The 22091-nt window shown below is 49.5% G+C and overlaps 9 protein-coding genes across 9 annotated transcripts, besides 2 other annotated features; 4 read left to right on the top strand and 5 right to left on the bottom strand.

Moving 5' to 3' along the window:
* Positions 1-391: 391 nt before the first annotated feature.
* On the bottom strand, positions 392-1471 carry ACLA_076760 (uncharacterized protein; the record flags this gene model as incomplete). The annotated part of the gene is made up of 2 exons (XM_001276060.1): positions 392-1118; positions 1185-1471. The coding sequence occupies 2 exons, from the start codon at positions 1469-1471 to the stop codon at positions 392-394; spliced, it is 1014 nt and encodes a 337-aa protein (XP_001276061.1).
* Positions 1472-2997: 1526 nt separating this feature from the next.
* ACLA_076750 lies at positions 2998-4318 on the top strand (the record flags this gene model as incomplete). Its single annotated transcript, XM_001276059.1, has 5 exons — positions 2998-3264; positions 3333-3513; positions 3586-3773; positions 3849-3948; positions 4017-4318. The coding sequence occupies 5 exons, from the start codon at positions 2998-3000 to the stop codon at positions 4316-4318; spliced, it is 1038 nt and encodes a 345-aa protein (XP_001276060.1).
* Positions 4319-4908: 590 nt separating this feature from the next.
* Positions 4909-7230, bottom strand: ACLA_076740 (putative galactose oxidase; the record flags this gene model as incomplete). The annotated part of the gene is made up of 1 exon (XM_001276058.1): positions 4909-7230. One exon carries the CDS (start codon positions 7228-7230, stop codon positions 4909-4911), a length of 2322 nt encoding a protein of 773 aa, XP_001276059.1.
* A 1363-nt stretch (positions 7231-8593) lies between these two features.
* ACLA_076730 (uncharacterized protein) lies at positions 8594-11194 on the top strand (the record flags this gene model as incomplete). The annotated part of the gene is made up of 6 exons (XM_001276057.1): positions 8594-8902; positions 8973-9355; positions 9411-9500; positions 9579-9796; positions 9861-10241; positions 10311-11194. The coding sequence occupies 6 exons, from the start codon at positions 8594-8596 to the stop codon at positions 11192-11194; spliced, it is 2265 nt and encodes a 754-aa protein (XP_001276058.1).
* Positions 9514-9550: a microsatellite.
* Positions 11090-11118: a microsatellite.
* A 645-nt stretch (positions 11195-11839) lies between the features above and the next one.
* Positions 11840-13120, bottom strand: ACLA_076720 (ankyrin repeat domain-containing protein; the record flags this gene model as incomplete). The annotated part of the gene is made up of 1 exon (XM_001276056.1): positions 11840-13120. One exon carries the CDS (start codon positions 13118-13120, stop codon positions 11840-11842), a length of 1281 nt encoding a protein of 426 aa, XP_001276057.1.
* Positions 13121-14951: 1831 nt separating this feature from the next.
* Positions 14952-16740, top strand: ACLA_076710 (Zn(II)2Cys6 transcription factor; the record flags this gene model as incomplete). The annotated part of the gene is made up of 2 exons (XM_001276055.1): positions 14952-15062; positions 15121-16740. 2 exons carry the CDS (start codon positions 14952-14954, stop codon positions 16738-16740), a joined length of 1731 nt encoding a protein of 576 aa, XP_001276056.1.
* A 446-nt stretch (positions 16741-17186) lies between these two features.
* Positions 17187-18115, bottom strand: ACLA_076700 (putative secretory lipase; the record flags this gene model as incomplete). Its single annotated transcript, XM_001276054.1, has 2 exons — positions 17187-17448; positions 17664-18115. The coding sequence occupies 2 exons, from the start codon at positions 18113-18115 to the stop codon at positions 17187-17189; spliced, it is 714 nt and encodes a 237-aa protein (XP_001276055.1).
* A 479-nt stretch (positions 18116-18594) lies between these two features.
* On the top strand, positions 18595-19414 carry ACLA_076690 (germin family protein; the record flags this gene model as incomplete). The annotated part of the gene is made up of 3 exons (XM_001276053.1): positions 18595-18734; positions 18790-18932; positions 18987-19414. The coding sequence occupies 3 exons, from the start codon at positions 18595-18597 to the stop codon at positions 19412-19414; spliced, it is 711 nt and encodes a 236-aa protein (XP_001276054.1).
* Positions 19415-20140: 726 nt separating this feature from the next.
* On the bottom strand, positions 20141-22056 carry ACLA_076680 (uncharacterized protein; the record flags this gene model as incomplete). The annotated part of the gene is made up of 4 exons (XM_001276052.1): positions 20141-20746; positions 20802-21767; positions 21814-21892; positions 21950-22056. 4 exons carry the CDS (start codon positions 22054-22056, stop codon positions 20141-20143), a joined length of 1758 nt encoding a protein of 585 aa, XP_001276053.1.
* Positions 22057-22091: the final 35 nt, after the last annotated feature.

Genomic DNA, 22091 nt, shown 5'->3' with positions numbered 1-22091 from the left:
CACGACCTCCTGTGCGCATAGATACTAGTAGCATAGCAGCCTGGTGAGGTCGGGAACTACCCCTGCCGCTCCTCTTATACAGTACAAAAAAGGGCTGAATACGTTGCCAATCAAGCCACCACTCTAGGAGCAAAGTCTGGTCGGATTACGGATGCTAGATAGACGAATGAGCTTTACTAGAAAAAATCCATTCATCTGCCGTCAGATTATAGTTCTATTCCCCTTTCCTGACAAGGATATAGGCAGTCGAACAGCAAGGACGATTCCCACTCCACCATGACCCAACTCGCGATCCCGGTTCAATCAGGCATAGGTATTACATGCTCTCAAGAAGGTAAAAGCCTAGAGGGACTTTGTTAATTCATATCGTGGAACGACCTTTTTTATGGATCTACTTACCGTACTCTCCAAGTTCGTCCTGCCACAAACGACCAGCGTTGAATCCTGCATCGCTGGCAACTCGTTCCACCTGGGTAGGCGTCCACTTTCCACTCCGCCAGAACAAGACTTTTGTTGCTTCCGGCAGGTGGATGTGCTTTTGGCCAACCTCGAGAGTGATTTCCACTTTTGGAGAATACCAGAACAAAATTTCATTCTCGGTAGTATCGTACTCCAGCGTACAATCCCAGTCTTGCAGCCGGAAGGCTTCGTGGCCCAGCAGCATGTTGGCATGATGTAGAGGGTGCAGCATGAAGGTGCGTGCAGGTTCATGGTTGGGATTGTAGGCATTGATCACTCTGTCTTTATTGGAGCAGCAGTCAGCAGAAATCAGGAAGCTACATGTTAAACCGACAGTCTTGCATCCCTGACGAAATTTTCCGAGTAGAGCACTCGCTTCCGACTGTTCTAGGTTTGCCACTGTGTTTCCGACCCATAGGAAGTTGACATGCGAGAGTCCCAACCGATCTAGAGCTGCGGAATTGGTGAGCCAGTCAACACAATCTTCATATGTTCCAATAATCCCGGAGACTCTGATCGTTGGATGGCCTGAGAGGTGCGCTTTCAATCCGTTCAGGCTATTTGACAGTGCCTCGGCGGAGACGTCGAGTGCATGATAATGGACCTCTCTGCCCTTCTGAGCAAGAGCGGTGAGAATGCTAGCTGTCTTGTAGAGGTTCCTAGAAGCGGTTTGGGTCAGAACAAGTCGGTGGATGGAAGTAGCTCACTGATGGACCTGTGCCTACCCGCAGCCTAACTCAATCATGGCAAATTTCTCTGGCAGGTCCTGCGCCATCTCATGTTTGTGGGTGTCAATGATCTCCAACTCCCGTGCCCTGGGATAGTAATCTGCACTCATTGTCCATTCGTTGAAATTTTTCAGCCCTTGATCATCCCACAGAAGAAGAGAAGGCAGCGTCTTCCGTTCCGCCGTAAGCCCCGATATAACAAAGGAACGGAGGTTCAGCAGCTCGGCTGATTTCCGGATATCCAGTAGAACAGGGACATCGCAGTCGGTGGAAATTGAGCCCATTATGGATATTGGGGGAAGATGAATCACAATATTCTGGCCTGGGATGGATGAGCTGAGGAAAAGGGCTTGTCAAAGAGGTCCCACAACAGTATTCAAAGAGCTAACTGATTGAGTTGCTCGTTCTTGTAGTCTGTATGCTCGGTTATGCCTTCAAGGCAAAGTTAGGAACCGCCAACAAACCTTGCATGGAGGGGCAGTTTTGCTGACCATTCCTTGTAAAACAAAGTATAATCTACCCCTTATCTCTACTTTAGCAAGTAGCCTTCTATGAAGGGGACATCCTTGCTAACCTGGCGTGGCCAGACTTGTCTCGGATTGTGCATCTAGAGATGAAGATCTCAGCTTTGTACTCGGCCTGCCTGCATTACTCAAGAGGGTCATGCATCAGAAGAATAATCGTTTTGCTACCATACTTATAAGGTCAGGCAAGGAAACATACCAAGGTGGAATCAGCACTCCTTGCTCCCGGTGTCGGACTAGTATCAACCATTCCATAACGTTATAGATATCTGAGGTGCTACTAAGCTATACTCCGTACTAACCATCAGTGAGAAAGCGAGTGATGAGTACTACGTTTTTACGGGGGCCTCTGAGAACTCGTAGCTACAGTTATCTACTTCCCTTATCTTTCCTACAGTAAGCTCTGGTTGGGAAGGTCCATCCTGGAGAAGATCTCTGACCTGGCAGTGCTCCGCGGAAACGGCGGTAATAGTCCTGGTAGCTGTGTAAAGCACCCACAGACAATTCTCTTGTGCCCTGAAAGGGCGAAGAATTTCTGGGTCATCCTGGCGATCTCTTGTATTTATCTTCGGAGAAGACTGAGTACTGAAAGTGTGAGTATGCCTACTGGGGGGGTTATAAATATGAATGCCAGTGACGCTCGCATCAATAATAATGAATCCTATCGCAGCCCCCATAGAGATACATCTCTATACCAGACATACTGACCACTCTCTTGGCTTGATTTAAGGCCCAGGATGGGCCGCGCCGCCCACAAAACCTGATCTGAGAAGTAGTGATTGTAGTAGGCATAGTGTACAATGTGACTGTATGATTGTGCATCAAAACAGACAGACTACTCTGTACATTCTAGATGATCATTATAAGCACAGGCCTCATAAGGGATCTTATTACTAAAGTATGAAATCAATGCTACGATTGTCCCCCAATGTGGCTGGCTAGAGGGATGGAGGTATGAAGCATAGTAACGCAAGGCAGGGCAGAACAACCACCTCAAGTCTGATGCAACCTTGGGCAGCACTACATAGACAGATGAAGTATGCAAGCGTGACTCAGCAGGGGGGGCTGTTGCGAATGTATGTAATATGCACGAAGTTCCCTGAGAGACATGCAGAAACGAATACTCCAAGTAAGGGTGCATTCTCAGTGTCTCTCCGCAGCTGCCTCCGGCCCAATGGTAGAACTTATGCAAAAAAGATCCGCTCCGTCTTATAGGACAAAGACTAGCCTATGACTCCTGCCATGGCCCTCAGTGACCCCTCTCAGCTAACTAGAATCAATTTCAAATGACAAAAATCACTTTGGCCTTGCCGTTGGGCTCCCTGATCCTTGTCACTGGGGCTAACGGATACATCGCTAGCCAAGTCATCAATGAACTTCTCCGTTCTGGTTATCGTGTCCGAGGAACTGTGCGTGGTGAAAAGCCGTGGCTGAACCAGTTCTTCGAGGAGACTTATGGGCGCAATAAATTCACTACATGTATCCTGCCAGGGTTTCATGATGTTGAGTTGATTAGGCACGCGTTGCATGGAGTGGATGGCGTCCTACACCTGGTGAGACCCTGTCCCGAGAGAATGGCTTCAGTTGATGCCAATAAGAAGCAGAGAACTGATGACTGCAGGCCGGAGACATCTCCATCACAGAGAACCCACAGGACGTCATTCCGCTCTCCATTCGCTCAACAGTCAACGTCCTAGAAGCCGCATATCTGCAACCCTCCATCCGACGGGTTATCATAGGCTCGTCTTCGATGGCCGTCTACACAAGTGTGCCCAACCGAGAAGGCGTACAGATCACTGAACGTCAGTCAACTTCTCCTTCCCAGGGTATCATCATAGGGCAAAATTGATATTCTAAGCCAATGGGATCTATAGATTCATGGAATGATGAAGCTGTTCAAGAGGCTTTTGACCAGTCTTTTCCGTCCAACAATGCGTTGCAGTGGAAGAAAAGACTAGCAACCTATGCTGCGTGTAAAACGGAGGCAGAAAGAGCCGCGTGGAATTGGGTTCGAGAGCATCGACCCCTCTTTGAACTAAATGTCGTGGTGGCATCCTTCACAGTAGGTCAACAGTTTACATAAGAGCAGACTGGATCTAGATATGACAAGAAGGGGGCGCATTGCTTACTCTTGCAGGTTGGGGAGATCCTCCATCAAGAGATTGGTGGCTCCACGATGAGGTGGGTTAAAGATCTTCTAGAGGGTAAACAAGAAGTCATTGCATTGGTTCCTCCAAGTACGTGGCACATTCGCGATGACCAGCCCGGAAGCCCTTCTAATCACTGACCCTCCAAAAAATACTAGAATGGTTTGTGGATGTTGAAGATGTTGCCCGCCTCTACACGATTGCGGTCATGGATCCCTCTGTTCGGATGGAGAGGGTCTTCGCGTTTGCTGAGCCACACAATTGGACCGAGATCCTCCAATATCTGCGCTGGCTCCGACCTGACAATCAGAGCCTTCCAAAAGCCCCAGAGAATGAAGGTAGGGATTACGCGGAGATCCTACCCAGAAAGCGAGCCGAAGAATTGTTGTTCAGGTGGTATGAACAGCGCGGCTGGACTCCAATTCAAACAAGCATCGCAAGGGCAATTGGACCGAAATGACGCAACTGAACTGCAGACTTGATTAAGAAAGCCATGCAGGTGGTTGTTAGATAGGTCTTATACAGAGGATAAGCTGTTCAAGTCACGACGAAACGGTGTTGAGTCTCGCCATCACTACCTCTCACCAAAACATGTTAGAAGGGGGAGCGAAAGAGGCCTTTGGAGTAAAACCATGTCTATCACCCATTGGTATACAAGAATTTAGGCGTATTGGTGGAATAAATATAACTTGGAGGTGTTTCGTTCAGATGAGCTGTCTTCTGATACGAGTATAGTTATATATCTCGGGAGATTTGCCTGGCTCAACGTGCTAGAGCATCTTCAATAAACGTAGTAGGTACATCAGTGTATCCTTTCTACCGGGGAGATCAGATAATATCACATTTTGAAAGCAAGAATATTGATATTGTTCTTCTGCCACGCACATGATGACCAAGTTCCATCCATATCCATAAGAACTGGGTACCGCGGGCTGAATATGTTCGGATAAAACCTTATATTTGGAAGCTGTTTCAAATTGTGGTACATTTATTGATATTCACAGATTGTACAATAAAAACTCCTCATGCTCTCTCTCGCCGTTGTGCACATCAAGCCTTAGTGATCAAGACCGATTTCCAGGTCTTCCAGAAGTTGCTGGTCAGAGCAAAGATAAAAGACATTGATCCCTCAACTGCGTCATCGTCGTCGTCACAGTAGTGAGATCCTCCAATATTGCCGGATGTGAGATCTTTCTCTCCCTCCGCTTCCGTGTATTTGCTAGACTCATACCGATGACCAGAAGGGAGTTCAACCTTGACCATCTTCGCCTCACTGGGGGTACCCTGAGCGTTCATAGCGAACAGCATATACCACCCAGGAAGAATGATACCAGCGTCGTCCGGAAGCCGAGCAGTGTATCTATTTTGCGGCAATGAATTAAGGACCAGGGGCACACGACGCTGGTCGGTGTTGACGGTGTGGGTGGTTGTTCCGACACGGACCAGGGAGGCAGACTTGATTGCAGAGTCTGTTTCAAATCTTAGTACCTTGCCAACGGCGACTCTCAAATTTCCGTTGATGATCTTTAAGATCTCTGGTCGGGCGGCTTTCTTGCCATCGGCATTGAAGAGGTATGGTGGAGTGAAGATCTCAGCATCGTAGTGGTTGGCAGAGCAGTTCCCGCAGAGACCACCTCCACCATTAAGAACGGTAGCGTCGGGCAGCAACATGGAGATACTGTGGTAGACACGCTTGATGTTGTTACGGCTCTGCTTCACGAACGTGTCGGTCTCAGGATCGTAGATCTCAGGCGTGAAATCGATATCCCCCTCATGGAACGGCTTGCCCCAGTTCTGGCCGCCGACAATGAAGACCTTTCCATCCGGAAGAACGACAGAGGTGTGAAAAACACGCTCATAGTTCATTCCACCTTCCCTCGCACCATCAGGACCTTTGCCGGCAACCTCTACTCTGGGCTCTTGGTAGGGAAGGCCCAGAGTGATGATGTGTGCGTTTTTAGAACCGTAGGAGCCATCGTAGTGACGCTGGCCACCGAAGGTAAGTATCTTACCCTTGGTGGCATCGTACATGACAGCGCTACCAGACATGGAATCGTGATCCTCCTTGCGTTTTCCAGCCTCTCTCACGGAACCCTTGATCCGACCCTTGTGGTCTTTGGCATCGACATTGTACCAATGCATCATCTTACTAGGACCAGCCTGGAAGACACTCGCATCTTTCCAGCCAAATAGCCAGGGGTGGTTATCGGCTCTCCAGGCTCCCAGACGGTCGTCGGTCATCATCGGCTCGACCTTGGCGCCTGGACGTCTTTCCCATCTTGGAGTCTCACCAGGAACATAGACCTCGCCGTTCTTCTCGACCTTGTCTCCGCCACTCCAAGACCCGCCGATTGTGAAGATTCGACCGTCAGACAGGGTGGTTGATGCGTGATATCCGCGAGGAATTGCCATGCTGGGGCCCTTCACCCACGCCGTGCCATTGTACACACTGGTACGACCGGAGTCAGCACCACCACTGACGACAATGTTGCCATCGACGTCCATGGAAGTACCCGGGCAGAACATGTCATGCTTGGTCTCGAAAACCTCACTCTGGGTGATGATGCCCTCGCGGTTCATGGTGGTGGTCAGGGTCTTACCACCAGGAGAGGCGAAGAACTGGTCGTCAGCCCAGGCAGACCACATGATAATGTCACCATGTTGTTCGACAGCAGATGACACTGGGACAATCGGTAGATTAATCGTGGGGCCCCAAACACCTTTGCTGGGATCCTCGGCCGGAAAAGTGCCTTCGTTGTAGGAGTAAACTGCCAGATTAACGATGGCGATCTTCCCGTTCTTGATTTGTGACCGATCCGGACGGGATGTAGTTTCGGCAACAAGTTTCACGAAACGAGCTGGTTTGGGAATAAAGGCCGACATCTTGGGACTCTTGTTAGATCCCCAGGTGCCATATGCGACGTCGGTCCAAATCTCACCATCCTGTGAGAGAGAGATACGGTGTTTGCCAATCTGGCCGTGGTCGACATCTTTGTCCAGCCGAGGCAGCATGGTCAGACCGGATACATAGTACTCCTTGCGAAGGTCAACGACAATCCAGGATGCTTCCTCTTGCTTCGTGGGGTCGCTATGCCAGTATCTATCGCTTCGGTCGTCGATGGCATAACCACAGTCATAGCCCTCATACTGGCTTGAGCATTGGACCTTCCAATTCTGACTGGGATCCTTAGCATTCGTTTTGGGAATCAGGTCCGAATCGGCTGGAGGAGATTGGTATTTGATCCTGCCAGTCACGGATTTGGCGATGTCGATGCGCTCTGCTTCGGAGGATTCGTAGGAAAATTCAGCGGGTTTGAAGGCATCAACAGCCACCGTCCCCAGGAGAAAAGTAGATGCCCATTTCAACTTCATTTTTGATGGCTGCTCTCTGGGAATTACTTTGAATTGAGACACACAGAAGAGAAATCCCTTATAAATGCAGCTGGGCGAGATTCGTCAACAACCACAATATGTAATGTCCGTGGCTGCCCGGATTGTGGAGACGAAGCTGGCCACCAACACCAGTTCGCCAAGGGATCATCAGTGGAGATATCCTAAGATGTTGATACGGATAGTTCTGCAGCTCTCATTTGGGAGTCATCTAGTTGCAAGCTTCTCTCTCTAGTTCGCTTCCAGCAGTATGGTTGGTCCTGGCTAATCCTTCCTTGTTTGACACTGTATCGCCTTGGCTGCAGCATCACTTCCTAGGAATTCGGCAAACCTGCTTCCTCCATGCTCAATCTAGTCTATCTACTCCGTACATGCATCAAGGTTTAGATCACCCTGAACTAGTGGCTGAAGATCATCGCTGATCATGTTTGTGCTGACTGCCGAGTTGGGACTGTGGATCTTTCACACGGAGACAGGCGCCACGAATGCCTCCAGTAGCTCTGCCAAGCTTCACCATGCGGACGGCTCGGTCCCTGCCACCCTCCCATCCCATGTATCCGTCATATCGAGGTGAATGGCGGTTTCAGGAGCATGAGACAATCAACGTGTCTTGTTGGAGGTCATCGGAGGACGAGCGGTGCCCCATACTCGTGCCACTATTGGGAATTTCGATATATAACCACGGAATCTCTGCCGGGATGCTTCCCTGAGCGCCACTATCTCCACTGTTCAGCTGAAGAGTTTCCACACTCTGAGCTGATGAAGATCAAACTTAGTAGGAACCGGGAGGAATCCCGATCTCTGAGATGTGATTAGTGTGATCCCAGGCGCCAGGATCCGCTAGCTCGCCGGGAGAACCATCCATTCTCCTCGGCATCTCTACATAGATATGACGGACCAACCATATTGTAGAGCATTGTCACAGCCGGAGGAGGAGTGGATGAATATGCTGTACAACAGTATCACATATGGCAGATCAGTCTCAGCGGGTGGAGAAGAGCATTGAGTTTGGAAGACCATCACGCTGCCTGTATTGGGAATCCACAAATCATGACCCGTTCATTTGTGATTATCTTTAGAAAGTGATGTAAACACGACGCTGTTTCCCCTTGAGAATAGCTGATGGAGGGATGGTGAGAAGCCAGGGAAACGGACCTGCGCTGAGCCTGGTGCCGCATTCTGTTCACAGACCGCGGCCTGAATACTAAAGTTGACTCTTACTAGTACAACATCGGTGTGGACGTCTTTCTATCCCTAAGGCAGATATAAAAAGGGCCGCCTTCGCTACTCCGAAGGAATACCAGCACATCTTCTCTTCGAACCTCTACAGTGATTCCAGACCAGAATGCCTGTTGACAAGCAAGAGCGAGTGGTTGACACCGACAACATCCAGGGCAGCATCTGGCCTCGTCTCCCCAAGTTTGCGGAATCATACCTCTTCTTCAAGATCACAGACAAAGGGAGGTTCCGAAAACACCTTAGAGATATTCTCGACAATGGAGAAATCACCACTGGCACTCAATGCGAGAACCACCTGAGGTCAATTGGGGAGTTTGAAGAGGCCTGTGCTATATCCCGACGTGATATTCCCGAAGACGACCGAAAGCCTTTTACAGCGGTGAATATTGCCTTTACCCATATGGGCTTGCTCAAGGTTCGTTTCCCCTTCTTCGTTGTATATCTTTCTTTCATGGCGTATTTCCAACCTTTCAAACATCTCTTAGGTGGAAAATCCGGGCGTTGAAGTGAAATTTGCCGCGACCCTGCAAAAGGATCGAGATGCCTATAGCACCGATAGAATCAACGAGGGTCTATTCGAGAAAGGAATGTTTGATGATCTTGTTTACGAAGGTGCCGATAGCCCTCCTGCGTTGCATGCCGACTTCAGAGCGCCTCCCGGGAATGAAGATAAAGGCGGACTCGAACGTTGGGAATGGAGAGTGGATGGCGTTTTCATTGTCGCGGCGCACACTCCGAAAGCTCTACGTAAGAAGATTTGCGATATAGAGGATGCGTTCAGCGTGGGAGATGCAAACAAGGCCAGCATGAAGATCGCTTTCCGGAGAGACGGCCAACATCGTCCAGGTGCAAACCGAGGCAAAGAGCAGTATGATTGTCTCCTATATCATCCTATTGACTTGAGCGCGATACTGATTTTGTAGTTTCGGTTATGAAGATCATATTTCTCAACCAAAGATCAAAGGTCTGGATGATCCTCCAGCCAAGGGCGAACCTCATGCCTGTCTACCTGGGTGCGTTTAGACCCCTTTCAATGCGTTTATGCCCTTTCGATGCGTTTATGATAGAGGTTGCCCGCTGACATGAGCTAGATACATCTTCTTGGGGCACAAAGGTGACCCTAATATGAAACGAGGCCCCGAATGGGCGAAGGAGGGCAGTTTCTTAGTTTTCCGTCAGCTCGACCAGAAGGTTCCCGAATTCGAAAGGTTCCTAGAGCAGGCGGCGCCGAAAATCCCTGGGAACAACTATGGGGGGCCCAATGGTCCTGCGAAGCTGGGTGCTCATATGATGGGACGATGGAAAAGCGGTACGCCTGTGATGTGTAGATCGCAGTATTAACCACCTGCTACCTGGACTAACAAACATCGCAGGAGCTCCTGTCGCCAAAGCCGTTGACGAAGACAACCCTAGCTTAGCCTTTGACAATAAATTCGACTTCAGACCCAAGAAGAGCATAAAGGGCTGTCCGTTCGCGGCCCACATCCGCAAAATGCGTCCGAGAGCCGATAAGAAGCGCGATGTTGGGACAGAGGATGACGGTGACAGCACTGAGCTTCCGGAGCCAGACAGCGATGAGTCCGAGGCCGAAGGCCAGGAGGAAGATGCTAGTGTCATTCTCCGCCGTGGTATCACCTTTGGCCCTGAACTCACAGAGCAGGAGAAGAGGGAGGGCAGGACAATTGAAGAACGTGGGATCTACTTTACCTGCTACCAGAGTCTTATTCGGGACGGGTTCAACTTCCTCATGACACGTGAGTTACAGATTCGCTCCAATCATCCACTGTCCTCCCTATAGGCGTTGGTGATGCTAATAGATACAGGCTGGGCGAGCAATTCCTCTTTCCCCGAGTATAAGACCAAGACGTTCCCTGACGGACCTGGTATGGATCCCTTCGTTAATCAGAGACTCCGTTTCGATCACCCCCAGGGTCACATCAGTCTGTACGACGGAAACAACTCGGAGAAGACGGTCAAACTTGATCTTGGGATTAGTCCATGGGTTGATCAGAAGGGTGGTGAATACTTCTTTACTCCTTCTATCAAGGCTCTGAGAGAGCAATTTTCAACTGCTGTTTCGGACAAAGAAGAAGAATCTCTTTCCACAAAACACCCGACTGTGCAAGAGTTACACGGAAGAATCGCCCAGCTCGAGGACACCAATATGCGGCTGGAAAAAATCACTCACGAGCGTGCCCAGGAGATTGAGTCTTTGAATGCCCAGCTTAATGAGTCCCGGCAAGCGCATCAGAAGCTTTTGGAGGAAACCGGCAAGCAATCTCGTGCTATCCTTGGATATGCAGGGTTTACGCGCTTGGACATTCTAAACCAGTTGAACGACGCAGATCTACGACGGTTAAAACATGACGTCGAAGATACTCTGGGCAGTCTGGCAGAAGATGTGAACTGGAAGCAGTGGCAACGAATTATTCATGATCTGGACTCAAAATACGGATTCAAGTTAGTTTACGGCAATGGAGGCCATTATGAGGGACAACACTGGAGAGAATGGAAGGCGATCCAGCATTCGACAAGCCACTTTAAGTATGACCGCACTGTGGCATTTCGCAACCGCATGGGCCAGTGGTGCAACAACATGAAGTGGGATGCAGCTGGTGGAGATGCAGCTGGATGTGCATTGATCTGGCTTACCTTTGTCATACAGCTACATGATGTGTTGCAGGTATACAAGCCAGAGGTGTGTTAGTATGCTTAACAGGTCAGGCGGTATTAGATGACAGTCCATATGATTATCACAGTTCGGGTAGATGTTTTCTCATTCCTGGTCTGTCCTAAACCAATCCTGATTAAGCTAAAGAACCCGAATTGGAGAACTGGCCACTAGCCTAGCATACGCCTGGGGCCTTTGCAACGCGTCTTATGCGGACAGGGTGTAATCATAATGTTATTGACAATTAGTGCTATAAGCATGGGAGCCATGGATATTTTTAGCCGACAACGGAGCGATTTTAGAGGACGAATATTCACCCAATGCCCTAACGGTCCAGAGCGAAGACGGGGACTCCAGTCAAGACACCCTCTTTTCTCACCATCTATAGCCCACTGAGATATAAACTGGTAGGGGGACAAGCTTCATAACAATTTCAGTCGACCTTTATGAGAGAGCAAGTATCAACCCATATATTTGTGGCAGATAGAACGTCTAGCGATGTAAAAATCGAACCACGAATTCTCACAGCTGAGACAAACATATTTCTATAAATTCTCCAGATAGTGACACAAGTACTACACCGAGAACTTTGGTAAGGACCCCCAAACAAGGAGGCAAACATATTCAACGCGTTGTATGGACATTCCTTCCATACCAACTGAGAAAAGCATCATGTAGTATCTAACGTGTCGAATTCAGAAAGCCATTCAATGCAGCTCCAAGCTTGTCCAAAGGACTACTCTGCCTCTGACCAGGGATTAAATCAACGATCCGCTGTCTCTTATGCGAGATTGCAATGTCCAGAGGCTTCTGCCCGTAGGTGTTCTGACATCGAATATCTGCCCCTCTTGCGAGTAACAAGCTGACCACATGCTCGTGATTGTTCATCACAGCGTGATGTAATGGAGTCAGACGAGCGATAGCTTTTGCATTAATATCTGCCCCATGCTCAAGGAGCAACCTGACGATTTCCACGTCCCCCATGGCTGCTGCTGAGTGTAGTGGAGCCAATTTATAGTCTTTAGGATCTGTACTAGCGTTGCTTGCGAGGAGAATCCTGACCAGGTCTTCATGCCTGTGCTCCACCGCAAGATGTAGTGCCGTTTTGGAGGATGGTCCTTCCAAATCTATATAAGGATTATGAGTAAGAAGTACTTTGACAAACTCTTTGTGCCCACAGCGCGTCGCTATATTCAATGCGGCTTCTTGAGCCGAGTCTCTCTGGTCAGGATGAGCTCCCTGGGCAATCAATAGTGGGAGAATAGCATGGTCTCCACTGATTGCTGCCCAATGCAATACTGTTCTCAGGGAATTGTCTTTCAAAGTGATAGTGGCGCCCTTGGCTTGTAATAACCTAGCTACGGTCTCATGCCCATTCATCACCGCCCAGGCTATAGCGGTCCATCTGGATTTGTCCATCGCATCAATGTCAATGGTGGTTCTTGTCAGTAACGTCTTCACAGCCGACTCGTGGCCGCACTCTGAAGCATGAGATAACGCAGTCCGACCCAAGTCATCGACAACGGCAATATCAACGTCATTCCTTGATATAAATATGTCTATCAAAGGCACCTTTCCGCATCGAGCGGCGTACAACAGCGGCACCATGCCCCATTTGTCACGGGGCTGGGCTATAATATCAGATCTAGACAGTAGCAGCCAAACAGTATCGGTGTTCCCGTCTTTTGCAGCGCAGGTAAGCATTGTTTGCCCATTTCCATCTCGGGTATTTACCTCTAGAGTTTGTTCGGGCAGAGATGAGATGTGCCGGATGATGTCCTCGACTGGTGCTGGCTGTGTTCCGTCATCTGAGGTCGTGCGGGTACGATGGAACCGTCTTGATTCCAGAATACGTCGAGGTTGTCGGACACATATGCGTCGAATGGGATACTGCGGCCGTCTCAAACGCTCTAGATTTATAAACTCCAATCTCTCGCAGCGGAATCTTGCGAATTGTTCCATGATGTAGGAGATTTCCCTTAGATATATTGCGATAAACATGTCCCCTTTTTCGCCCTTTATGCACGGAAGGACGGCGAGACCGAGACCTCGAGAACCAACTCCAATGAACGGTAGTTCGACATGGATCCCTTTATTGGTAGTGTTCCATGGGCTCTTCCGTGTAATGGAGCCTGCCTTCACATCTCTGATATCACCGCAATCTTAGAACGCGTCCGGTGAGTTCGCTAGTAGTCCGCCGTTACTATCAGACTTGCATTGCCAGGCAAAGAGAGTGTAGTCGTCGGATACATTCATGATCTCTCGCTGTAGCCTGATAAAAGCCATTTCACCTTCGCCGTATAGCAGAGGCATGTTGATACCAAATATGCCCATCAATGCATAGGCGCGATCCTCCAGCCACACAAACACTGTCTATATCAACAGCTCCAGACAGGATATCAATTGGTATGTTCGTGCGCTTGGAGGTTTCGTGTTGTAGGCTCTCTCGCGTGCCGATCTCATTCCAGACTCTATCGAAGAAAACAACTTCTTCGGGTGCGATGAGTTCCTGTAATGTCCATCCCCGTTTGAACCACCTGCTGGCTGACAAGCCGTGTGGACACATCTGCGAGGTGAACATAGCAGACGGCTGCATCTCTATACCAACGATACATTGAGTTAATTGCCTCCGACAACTCGGCACTGCTGGTTTTGTCAATGCAACACGTATCACTCCAGGCATAATGAAACCCGTTGGATCTCGCAAGGGCACAAAATCGCTGGACTTTCTTGTACCCTTTTTTGTCTATGATTTGAGGAGCTTCGGTATCTTGAAAGGTTGCCTCCTCTGTCTCCCATGTATGGGACAGTATCGCATACAGCGGTACGTTTGCGTAATTAAACTCTTCAACCTGAAGCTTTTGCTGGTCATTCTCTGTTGTCCTGAGAAGACGCATTTTCTCGGGTTCTTGGCCTCGTGCGATTGATTACTCAAGCAAAAGAACTAGAATATATGGAATAACAGAGAAATATTAATTCATTGGTCATGCTTGTACTGCGTATATGGAACATTTTCTCTCGATAGGGGTTATCAGAACGTATTTGGACACAACGAGGCTGCACACTGCACCCCATCAGCCTTGCCCAAGTCATTCAGCTGATACCGTCTTGGCACTAGCGGTGAGGTTAAATCTGTTCTTAGAATTGATCTCAAGACACAGATATGATTATATCACATTGGGGGCGTTGGGTTGCAGTACTGGTGTTGCTACCGAGATGTATATGGAGGACACCCCTATTCATTTTACATGGGGAACTAATAGTAGGTGGGAAAAGAGCTATGCGGCATGTTTCAGCATCTCCATGAAATGTATAATGCTAATGAATATCTGATAAGATGAGAAATTTATATTGGTTTGAGGCTACCGAAGCAGGCCTATAAGGATTTCTTTACTTCGTGTGTGTGCGAAGCTAGGTTATCTTCATAATTGAGCTGCCTCTGTCTCATCCTTGCTTATGGACTAGCTCACTCAACGTATGTTAATGTCTGTCAGAATAAGCTAGTCCTAAGTTAGCAGAAAATTTGAAATAGCTGCAGGCGGATCGTGTCGCCTACAAATAACCTCAATACTTTAGTGCTGATTCTGCTTGGCAATGTCATCATTCATGGGGCTGAAGTGATTTCAGCCTCAAAGAAGACTCCAGAAAGGAACCCCAAGTCAGATCTCAATGTTTATGACCGAGGGATTCTTGACAGACGAGGAAGACGAGCCCTGGGACGGCTTGATTAATACGCTCCAATCCCCCTTTTATGCCGATACGTGAATTCGCAACACCTAGCGCGGTTGGCAATATGGCTGGCGATACGACGCTCCTGGAACTACAGACGATCAGATTCAGACCCCGGAAAAGACACGAGAAATCTAGAAATGGCTGCCTCAGATGTAAGCAACAGCGGAAGAAGGTAGGTCGTGTCACTATATTCGCGAACCTTCTCGCAGTGTTCTAATCATATTCCCTAGTGCGATGAGTTGAAACCGAACTGCACCCGATGTACCAAGCGCATGTATACCTGCCGATATCAGAACCCTTTCCATAATGACAGCTCGTCAAAGAAGCAGGGATCGGCTCAGCTCCCAGGTCCCGGCTTATGTGTTTCGCCTACAGTTCCCAGTAATGTAATTCGAAACTCTGTGCCATCCTTGACGCTTTCGAGTGGCCAATCCTCGGTTTCTAGTCGGGTGTCTGGTACACAATGTGGTTTAGTTCGAGGTCTGAATACCGCAGAAGAGAGACTAGCTCCTGATAGTCACACCCTTGGGACTCTCGATACAATAGAGCTCAGTCTCCTGACTCACTACCTCACGCACACCAGCCAAACTATCCCCGTCGACGATCTCGATCTTTACGCTCTTTCGGTAGGGGTGCCAAATCTCGCATTCAAATCCAACGTGGTCATGTCATCCCTGCTAGCCCTGGCAGCAGCATGCAAGTCGCACGATATAGCTAAGAATGCCCGATTGCGTCTGGACCCCCAGAACCTAAGGGATATTCAGAAGCTACTTGCGCTTGCGGAGCGTCATCACCAGGCTTCCCTGCGGCACATACAAGCATCCATCCGGAACTTGGATTCCTACGATCACGTTCTGGCAAATGCGGCATTGATGGTGTTGTACGCCTCTGCTAGTCACTCCATCCGAGTACATCTTGCAGCCGCTGCAAAAGAGTGTGCGCTGCGACTGCCAAATGACGTGCTCCCGCAGCACTCGCAATGGATCTCGTTCACACGTGCTGCCCACACAGCATCAACTGCAGTTCTCAACGATGTCGTGGCCGCCGCCGGTACTAGTCGTGCCGCTACCTCCAGCCCAATTCTAGATGCACGATCCGAACTACCGAATCCGGTCTTAAGTAGCACTGACAACTTATCGCCGGAGGACGGTCCAACTGAGGAAACAAAGCGCCTATTTCTCCCTCTTGTCGCATCTACCTATGGCCGAGCTCTCGAAAGTCTACACGAGAGAGCTGAATCGACCACCGCTCTCTTTAACAGTTCAGATGTTTCTATAACCAGCCACCTACAGCTACAGGCCTGCTTGGAAACCCTGTCTGTTTTAGAAAGATGTACATGCGTAGCTCTGCCCGCAAGAGATGGTACTAGTGTCACGCCATCAAGGTATCGGTCAATATCGTGTCGCGATCAATCTAGAGTTTCACCATGGGTGGCAAGATACATGATCAGCGTCACTTCGATGGAGTCACCGCATATACTCCGACGGATCATCATGTCGTTCTTGAACAAAGCCCCGGCTGAGTATCTCAATCTCGTTCAGTCCGTGCTGGATTCCCCCTCTGCAGCGGCGAGGGCTGAGAGTTGGATGACCCGAGACTCACCTGGGGCAGAGGTCCCACTGCTCGATGCGACACACTTGTTAGCCATGGATATATTTGCGCATTGGCTGGTCCTTGTTATGTTGTTGGACGGTGTTTGGTGGATCGGCGATATTGGAGAGTGGGAGCTTGGCCAGGTCGTCTCATTGATGAAGACTCAGAATCTTCCGGGCCAGTCAGCAGAGTTTGGAAAAACATGGTGGCCCGAGACCATGTACTTATTGAAGCGGGAGCTCAGCCCCAGTGCGTAGCAGAGATAAATCTTGACCCAATCGTCTCATGCCATACTATTAAGGCATTTCATCACTACTCATGCGCAGCGTGTTTCAAGCCTTGATCATCAACAAAACCAACATCACAGCATGGGTGGTCATAGTTCTCAATAGGAGGCATGGTTTGGGGCATCGATGGTTATCTCTAATCCAACCGGACCAAATTTTGAGGATCATAGGATGTGTATAATATACACCGGGCTCCATGTACTTTATTTGGTTCAAGGAATGATCCGTCGCAGGAATGAGTAAACATGGTGACAATACAGACATCAAGAGCATCAAGCTGTGAAACTTTCTATCGCTAACACTCTTGATCCCTGCCTCATCTCCATCTCTTCCCCAATTCGTAATCACAATACAGTCGGTAGTTCATAAACCCACTGTGGCTCTCCAGCCCACAGCGGAAATGAATTTGGAAGCCCCTAATAGTACTCCAGAGGCAAGAGGCTGTCTAGTGGGGACTCGATGCAACCAGGCTTGTCAACACGTCGGTGTTCGAATCGATTATCAATCCAGCGCAACCAGATCTGCTTCGCCGCGTTGATGGCGGCGAAATGACTCCCCTGACGGACAGCCAACAATTCCAGATCCGCGGGGTATCTCTTGCATATCTCTTGGGCTGTAGTCTTGGTCGTGTTGTATGGCACTGTTGGGCCTTCTTTTCCCTGAACGAGAAGAATTGCCCTTTGAAGGGTCGCTTTCCAAGGTTTGTGGGTTGCTCAAAAGAGGATATAGGCGGAAGCAGGAATCAGGGTACCGTTTGCATTTGTCATGCTATAGATGATACGGGACATGGCCGTCTTTGCGGGAATGGAGAATGGGGACGGATCCGTGGTCTCCTAGAGCTTGATTGTCTTCCCAGGCTTTGTGGGCCACTGGTCCCTGGGCAGGCCGCGAACATTGTAGAAGTCATCCTCGTGAGCTCCGCCGTTTGCTGAGACCGGTCGAAATTGGTAACGGTGTTGATGATGGCGCCCTGGTCGCTTGTCAGGTTGGCCAACTTGAGTTGTTCCGGGCTGAGCTCGAAACTTGCATTCCATGCGGTCGACTGTATTGCTGGAACCGAAATACTTTGACCTGTGGCCAATCTAACTCCGATCACCAGGATAGCGAAGTGTGGAGGTATGTAAACATTGCAATTATCGTGGTGGCGGGCAAGGGATGCGGCCAACTCTGTGATAGTCTTCATAGGTGCTATTTGATTTTGAAAACTGGCTAACCCATCGTTGCCTGTGCCTTTATATCTGAATTCGCTACCACCGAGGTTGTCTTCACAGAGATCGTGGAAACTCGCCTCAAGTTTTGCCGCAACGATATCAAGCAAGGTGGTAATACGGTCCAGATCCACCATGTCTTCTAGAAGGAAACACGCTGTCTGGGATGAGGCCAGGCCTCCATACATCCAAGTACAAGTCATAACACGCTCCATTGTGGGCATACGCTCTATACGCTCTACACGCTCTGGGGAGGTCGATCACAGGGCTGAGCGACATGGCGTATTACTAATACGCCCATGCTGCATCTAATTGAGCCCTGAGACGCTGACATTGACGGTAAGTCCTCGTCAGTTGAGGCTAAGGATGGTGGCTGAGTTGTGCGTATAGAAAATTTGCTTGGGATCGCGATGCGCATACGCAGTAAGCGAGTCAGACAGAAAGATACCATTTGGAATACATCCGGATGATTGAGTTCAGCCATGATGGGCTGGAATGAACAGGGCCCATGTTGAAATATATAAGAGACCTCTTTCCCTTCTAGAGAGCACATCATCATCAACTCTTCCTCAAAGCAACAGAACACCCTCTCACTAATTCAACTCCAACAACCATCATGCTTCCTGACTTTGCGCTACGCTCCGTGATCACGGCGATGCTCGCCCTTGTCCCTTTGGCAACGGCAGCACCTCAACCGATCACCAAGCGCTCGACATCAGAACTTAGCCTGACAGCTCAGCTGCGACTTGCAGACACGTAAGTACCTCGACATGGACTCGAATAGTGCAAACCGAATGATCTAATTGTTCAGCGCCATCGAACGTTACAAGCTCCTCCCAAAGGATGAAGACTTTGTCTTCAGTTTCACCGAAACCTCGCTTCCAATTGCCAGCAGTCAAAATTTCCCTGCCCTCGTAGGGACTGGTGTATCCTTTAGTATCTCGCAACTGCCAGGTATCCTCAGTCAGAATGGCCTTACGTCTTGATTTACACTAATCATTGCAATAGCATGCAGCATGAGCTTCGTGCATCTCCATCCTCGTGCCACTGAGCTTTTTGCCATTACTTCTGGCCGCGTGCTGTCTGAAATGGTTCCTGAGGCGGGCGTTCTTGATTCTGAAGGCCACCAACGAGTTATCCGTGCAGAGCTCAACCCTGGCATGGTGACCATCTATCCGGCGGGCTCATTCCACACGCAAGTGAACCCAGACTGCGTGCCTGCAAATTTCACCGCGGCCTTCAACTCCGACGAGTTTGCCGTGGGTCTTGTCGCCGCGCAGACATTTTCTCTCAGCGATGATGTGATTGCTGCCACATTTGGGGAGACCATCGCTGGTGAGGACATTGAAAAGGTCCGGCATGCTATTCCTGCGACTATGGCTATCAAAGTTGAAGAGTGTTTGAGCAAGTGTGGTAAGCAGAAGCGCCAAACTTGATCAGCTCTACGCGATATATGCCGATGTCCATTGGAATTCAGTCTAAGAGATCCATGCCTGCAGTTGTTTCCTGCTTAGAAGCAGCTCGGCCAACAGTCAGCTTTTAATTGGTTTATCACGCAATGGTATTTTATATTCTACAATGGCTCTCTTTGGTTAATCCTGCGGTTTACCCGAGGATAGACTCAAACTAGCTGTAGTTGCAAAATTATATTCCTAGAGAAAGAGAGTGGAAGAAGAGAAATATAACATCATGCTACATCCAGATGAAGTAACAAGTACCGGCGGAGAACCACTTCTCGCCTCTCCAGCTGGTAAGCAGGTAGTCGCGATCATTCCTCAACAAATAACATTTCCCGTGATTAAGAATATAGGCATGCCTCCAATCCTTTTCTCCAGGCAACCTTCTGCATTACATAGTCTCATATCTTTCCTTTGAGGCCGTGTGATATACAGCGTTGTTTCTCCTTGCCGTACTGCGCGTCTCCAGTTCAAAATATGGAGGCATCGTCCCTTGATGCAGGGCACATATATGCTTACTCGGCTCCGATACAAAAGATGGCATGGGTTTGGGGTGCTGGGGAAGTGGTTAGATCTAGTTTCCTCAGTCATTTCTTCATAACGATCATATATCTGATGAAGTTAATAGATCACATTCATCTGCGAGTATGAAGATGGCATAGCTTAATCCGGGAATAGAAAGACATCAATCATCATCTTCATACGTCAATGCTCACACAGAGAGAAGCCACCCGTTTCAAATCGCTTGTTCTGCTCGTCAGCCTTGATGGAACGCTCTTCCATCAACTCCTCTCGGTACTTCTTGGCCTCATCCATCGAGATCGGGGTAGCCTCGAGACCATCGTGGACCATATTTCGCAATTCAGCGGGAAGTTTCTCATTCAACAGCCGGCCGACGACTTCTTGCCGCTCTTTCCACCAGTCCTCGCGCTGAGGGGGCACATTAGCAGAGGAGATGATGCGAATGTGCGGATCCACGAGGAAGAGCGCAAGGATCTTGCGATGACCGGGCTTCGACGTATCGGCCAGTCCGAACGAGTCAACACGGTGTTGAACGATATTAGGGAAGGTGAGAAGACGTCCTTGCTGGGTGCTTACGCCACCAAGTATCTGCGTAATGTCAGCGTCCTCGTCGTAACTGGTCACGTCCTCGTCAAAGTTGAAAACCTCCTGAAGGAAGTCGTGCCGCGACTGAGGATACGAGATCTCTTCCACCCCATCGATGTCTGCCCGCTGACGAAATTCCAAAGTGCTCTCTGTGATGTTCTCGCTGTCATAGTAGTAGATCGCAGTGGCACAGATGTGCTCATTCTAAAAAAGTCAATTAGTCGGTCATGTATCCAGCACTATCAGGGTACATCCTCACCAGTTGTCCTTCGATATGCCATGAACCTCCCTCGTACCGGGGCTTCTCTGGCGTCAGCTCAATATTTGCCAGCTTGACAATCACCTGCAATCCTTGATCGGCGAAGTCCTTCCGCAAGTTCACCTGTTTATCGCCTGTGAGAACATGCGGCTTAAAGTCGCCGGGCTCAGGACGCTTGACAGGACGGCTATCCTCCCACTCCTGATGTCTTTCCCAGAAGTCCTGCTCATCCTCCTCGTCCGAATCCATCTGCTCAGGCTCTGGTTCCCCATTATCACCGAATTCCACCTGATAGTAGTGGATGCGTTGGTAAAAATCGCCCATGAAGCCCAAGCTTGTGTTCCACAGCGGGATTGCTTGTGCCAGGACCTTTTCGATAACAGTATATAACGGGCGATGTTGGCGCGGATGCAGATTGTTGACATAAGTGACGATACGGCACTCATCATCGCCAGCAAACTGGACGTCACAGGGCAGCCATTGGAATTTTCGGCTGTAGGGCTTATGCTCGTGATTGCGGTTCCCCCAGCGATCCCGCGCCGCACCAGCCTCCTCTTCTGGAGGCACTGGGAGCACTTGGCCCTCGCCAATCGCGCTCTCAAAGCTATCGAGCTCGATACGCTTGTCGGGGAGAATACGAGTCCGCCCGTAGATGACAGGGAACAGCGACGGATGGACGAGATCCACAACTTGCTGGTCCGATCCGGGATGGTAATCTTTCTGGTCCTCGGGAATGTCTTCGAGCGGGTGGACAGCTTCTAGCAGAGCCTGTCGCAACTCCTCTGAGACTGCTGTATCCGACTTGACCACGCCAACATCGAAGGCCACGACCTGGCCAGTTTCTTGAAAGGCCTTGGCTTTCCACTTTGCCTCCTGTACAATCCAAGACAGCATCTTGGCGGTGACATCTTCGCGGCTCTCAATGATCTCCTTGCGCCATTTCGCCAGAATGCCGTCGTTGAAGATCTGTCGCAATCAGTGATAAGCACTATTGTTCGGACAGGGTGCCCACCTTCTGGTCCCAATCCGACTTGTCGGTGATGGCGTTGATGGCGCGCATGATCAGCAGCTCGCGATGAGTATTCAGGCGCCTGCATCTAGTCAATTTCTTTGCTCTCAGGCGTCAGTACAGGAGTCCCATAACATACGAGACGGAATCGGTCTCCAGCACGCTCGGAAACATGATATTTCCATCGGGAAGGTAGTCCAGGGGTAAGGAGAAGCCCGGAAGCTTGAAGCTGGTCTCAGAAGCCATTTCGGTTTTGGTGATTGTTGTCTGTAATCAATGGG

This window comes from Aspergillus clavatus, genomic scaffold, assembly GCF_000002715.2.
Source record: "Aspergillus clavatus NRRL 1 1099423829791 genomic scaffold, whole genome shotgun sequence".
Taxonomy (NCBI): Eukaryota; Fungi; Ascomycota; class Eurotiomycetes; order Eurotiales; family Aspergillaceae; genus Aspergillus; species Aspergillus clavatus.
The sequence above is the reverse complement of the archived record's forward strand: the minus strand, read 5'-3'. Positions and strand labels throughout refer to the sequence as shown.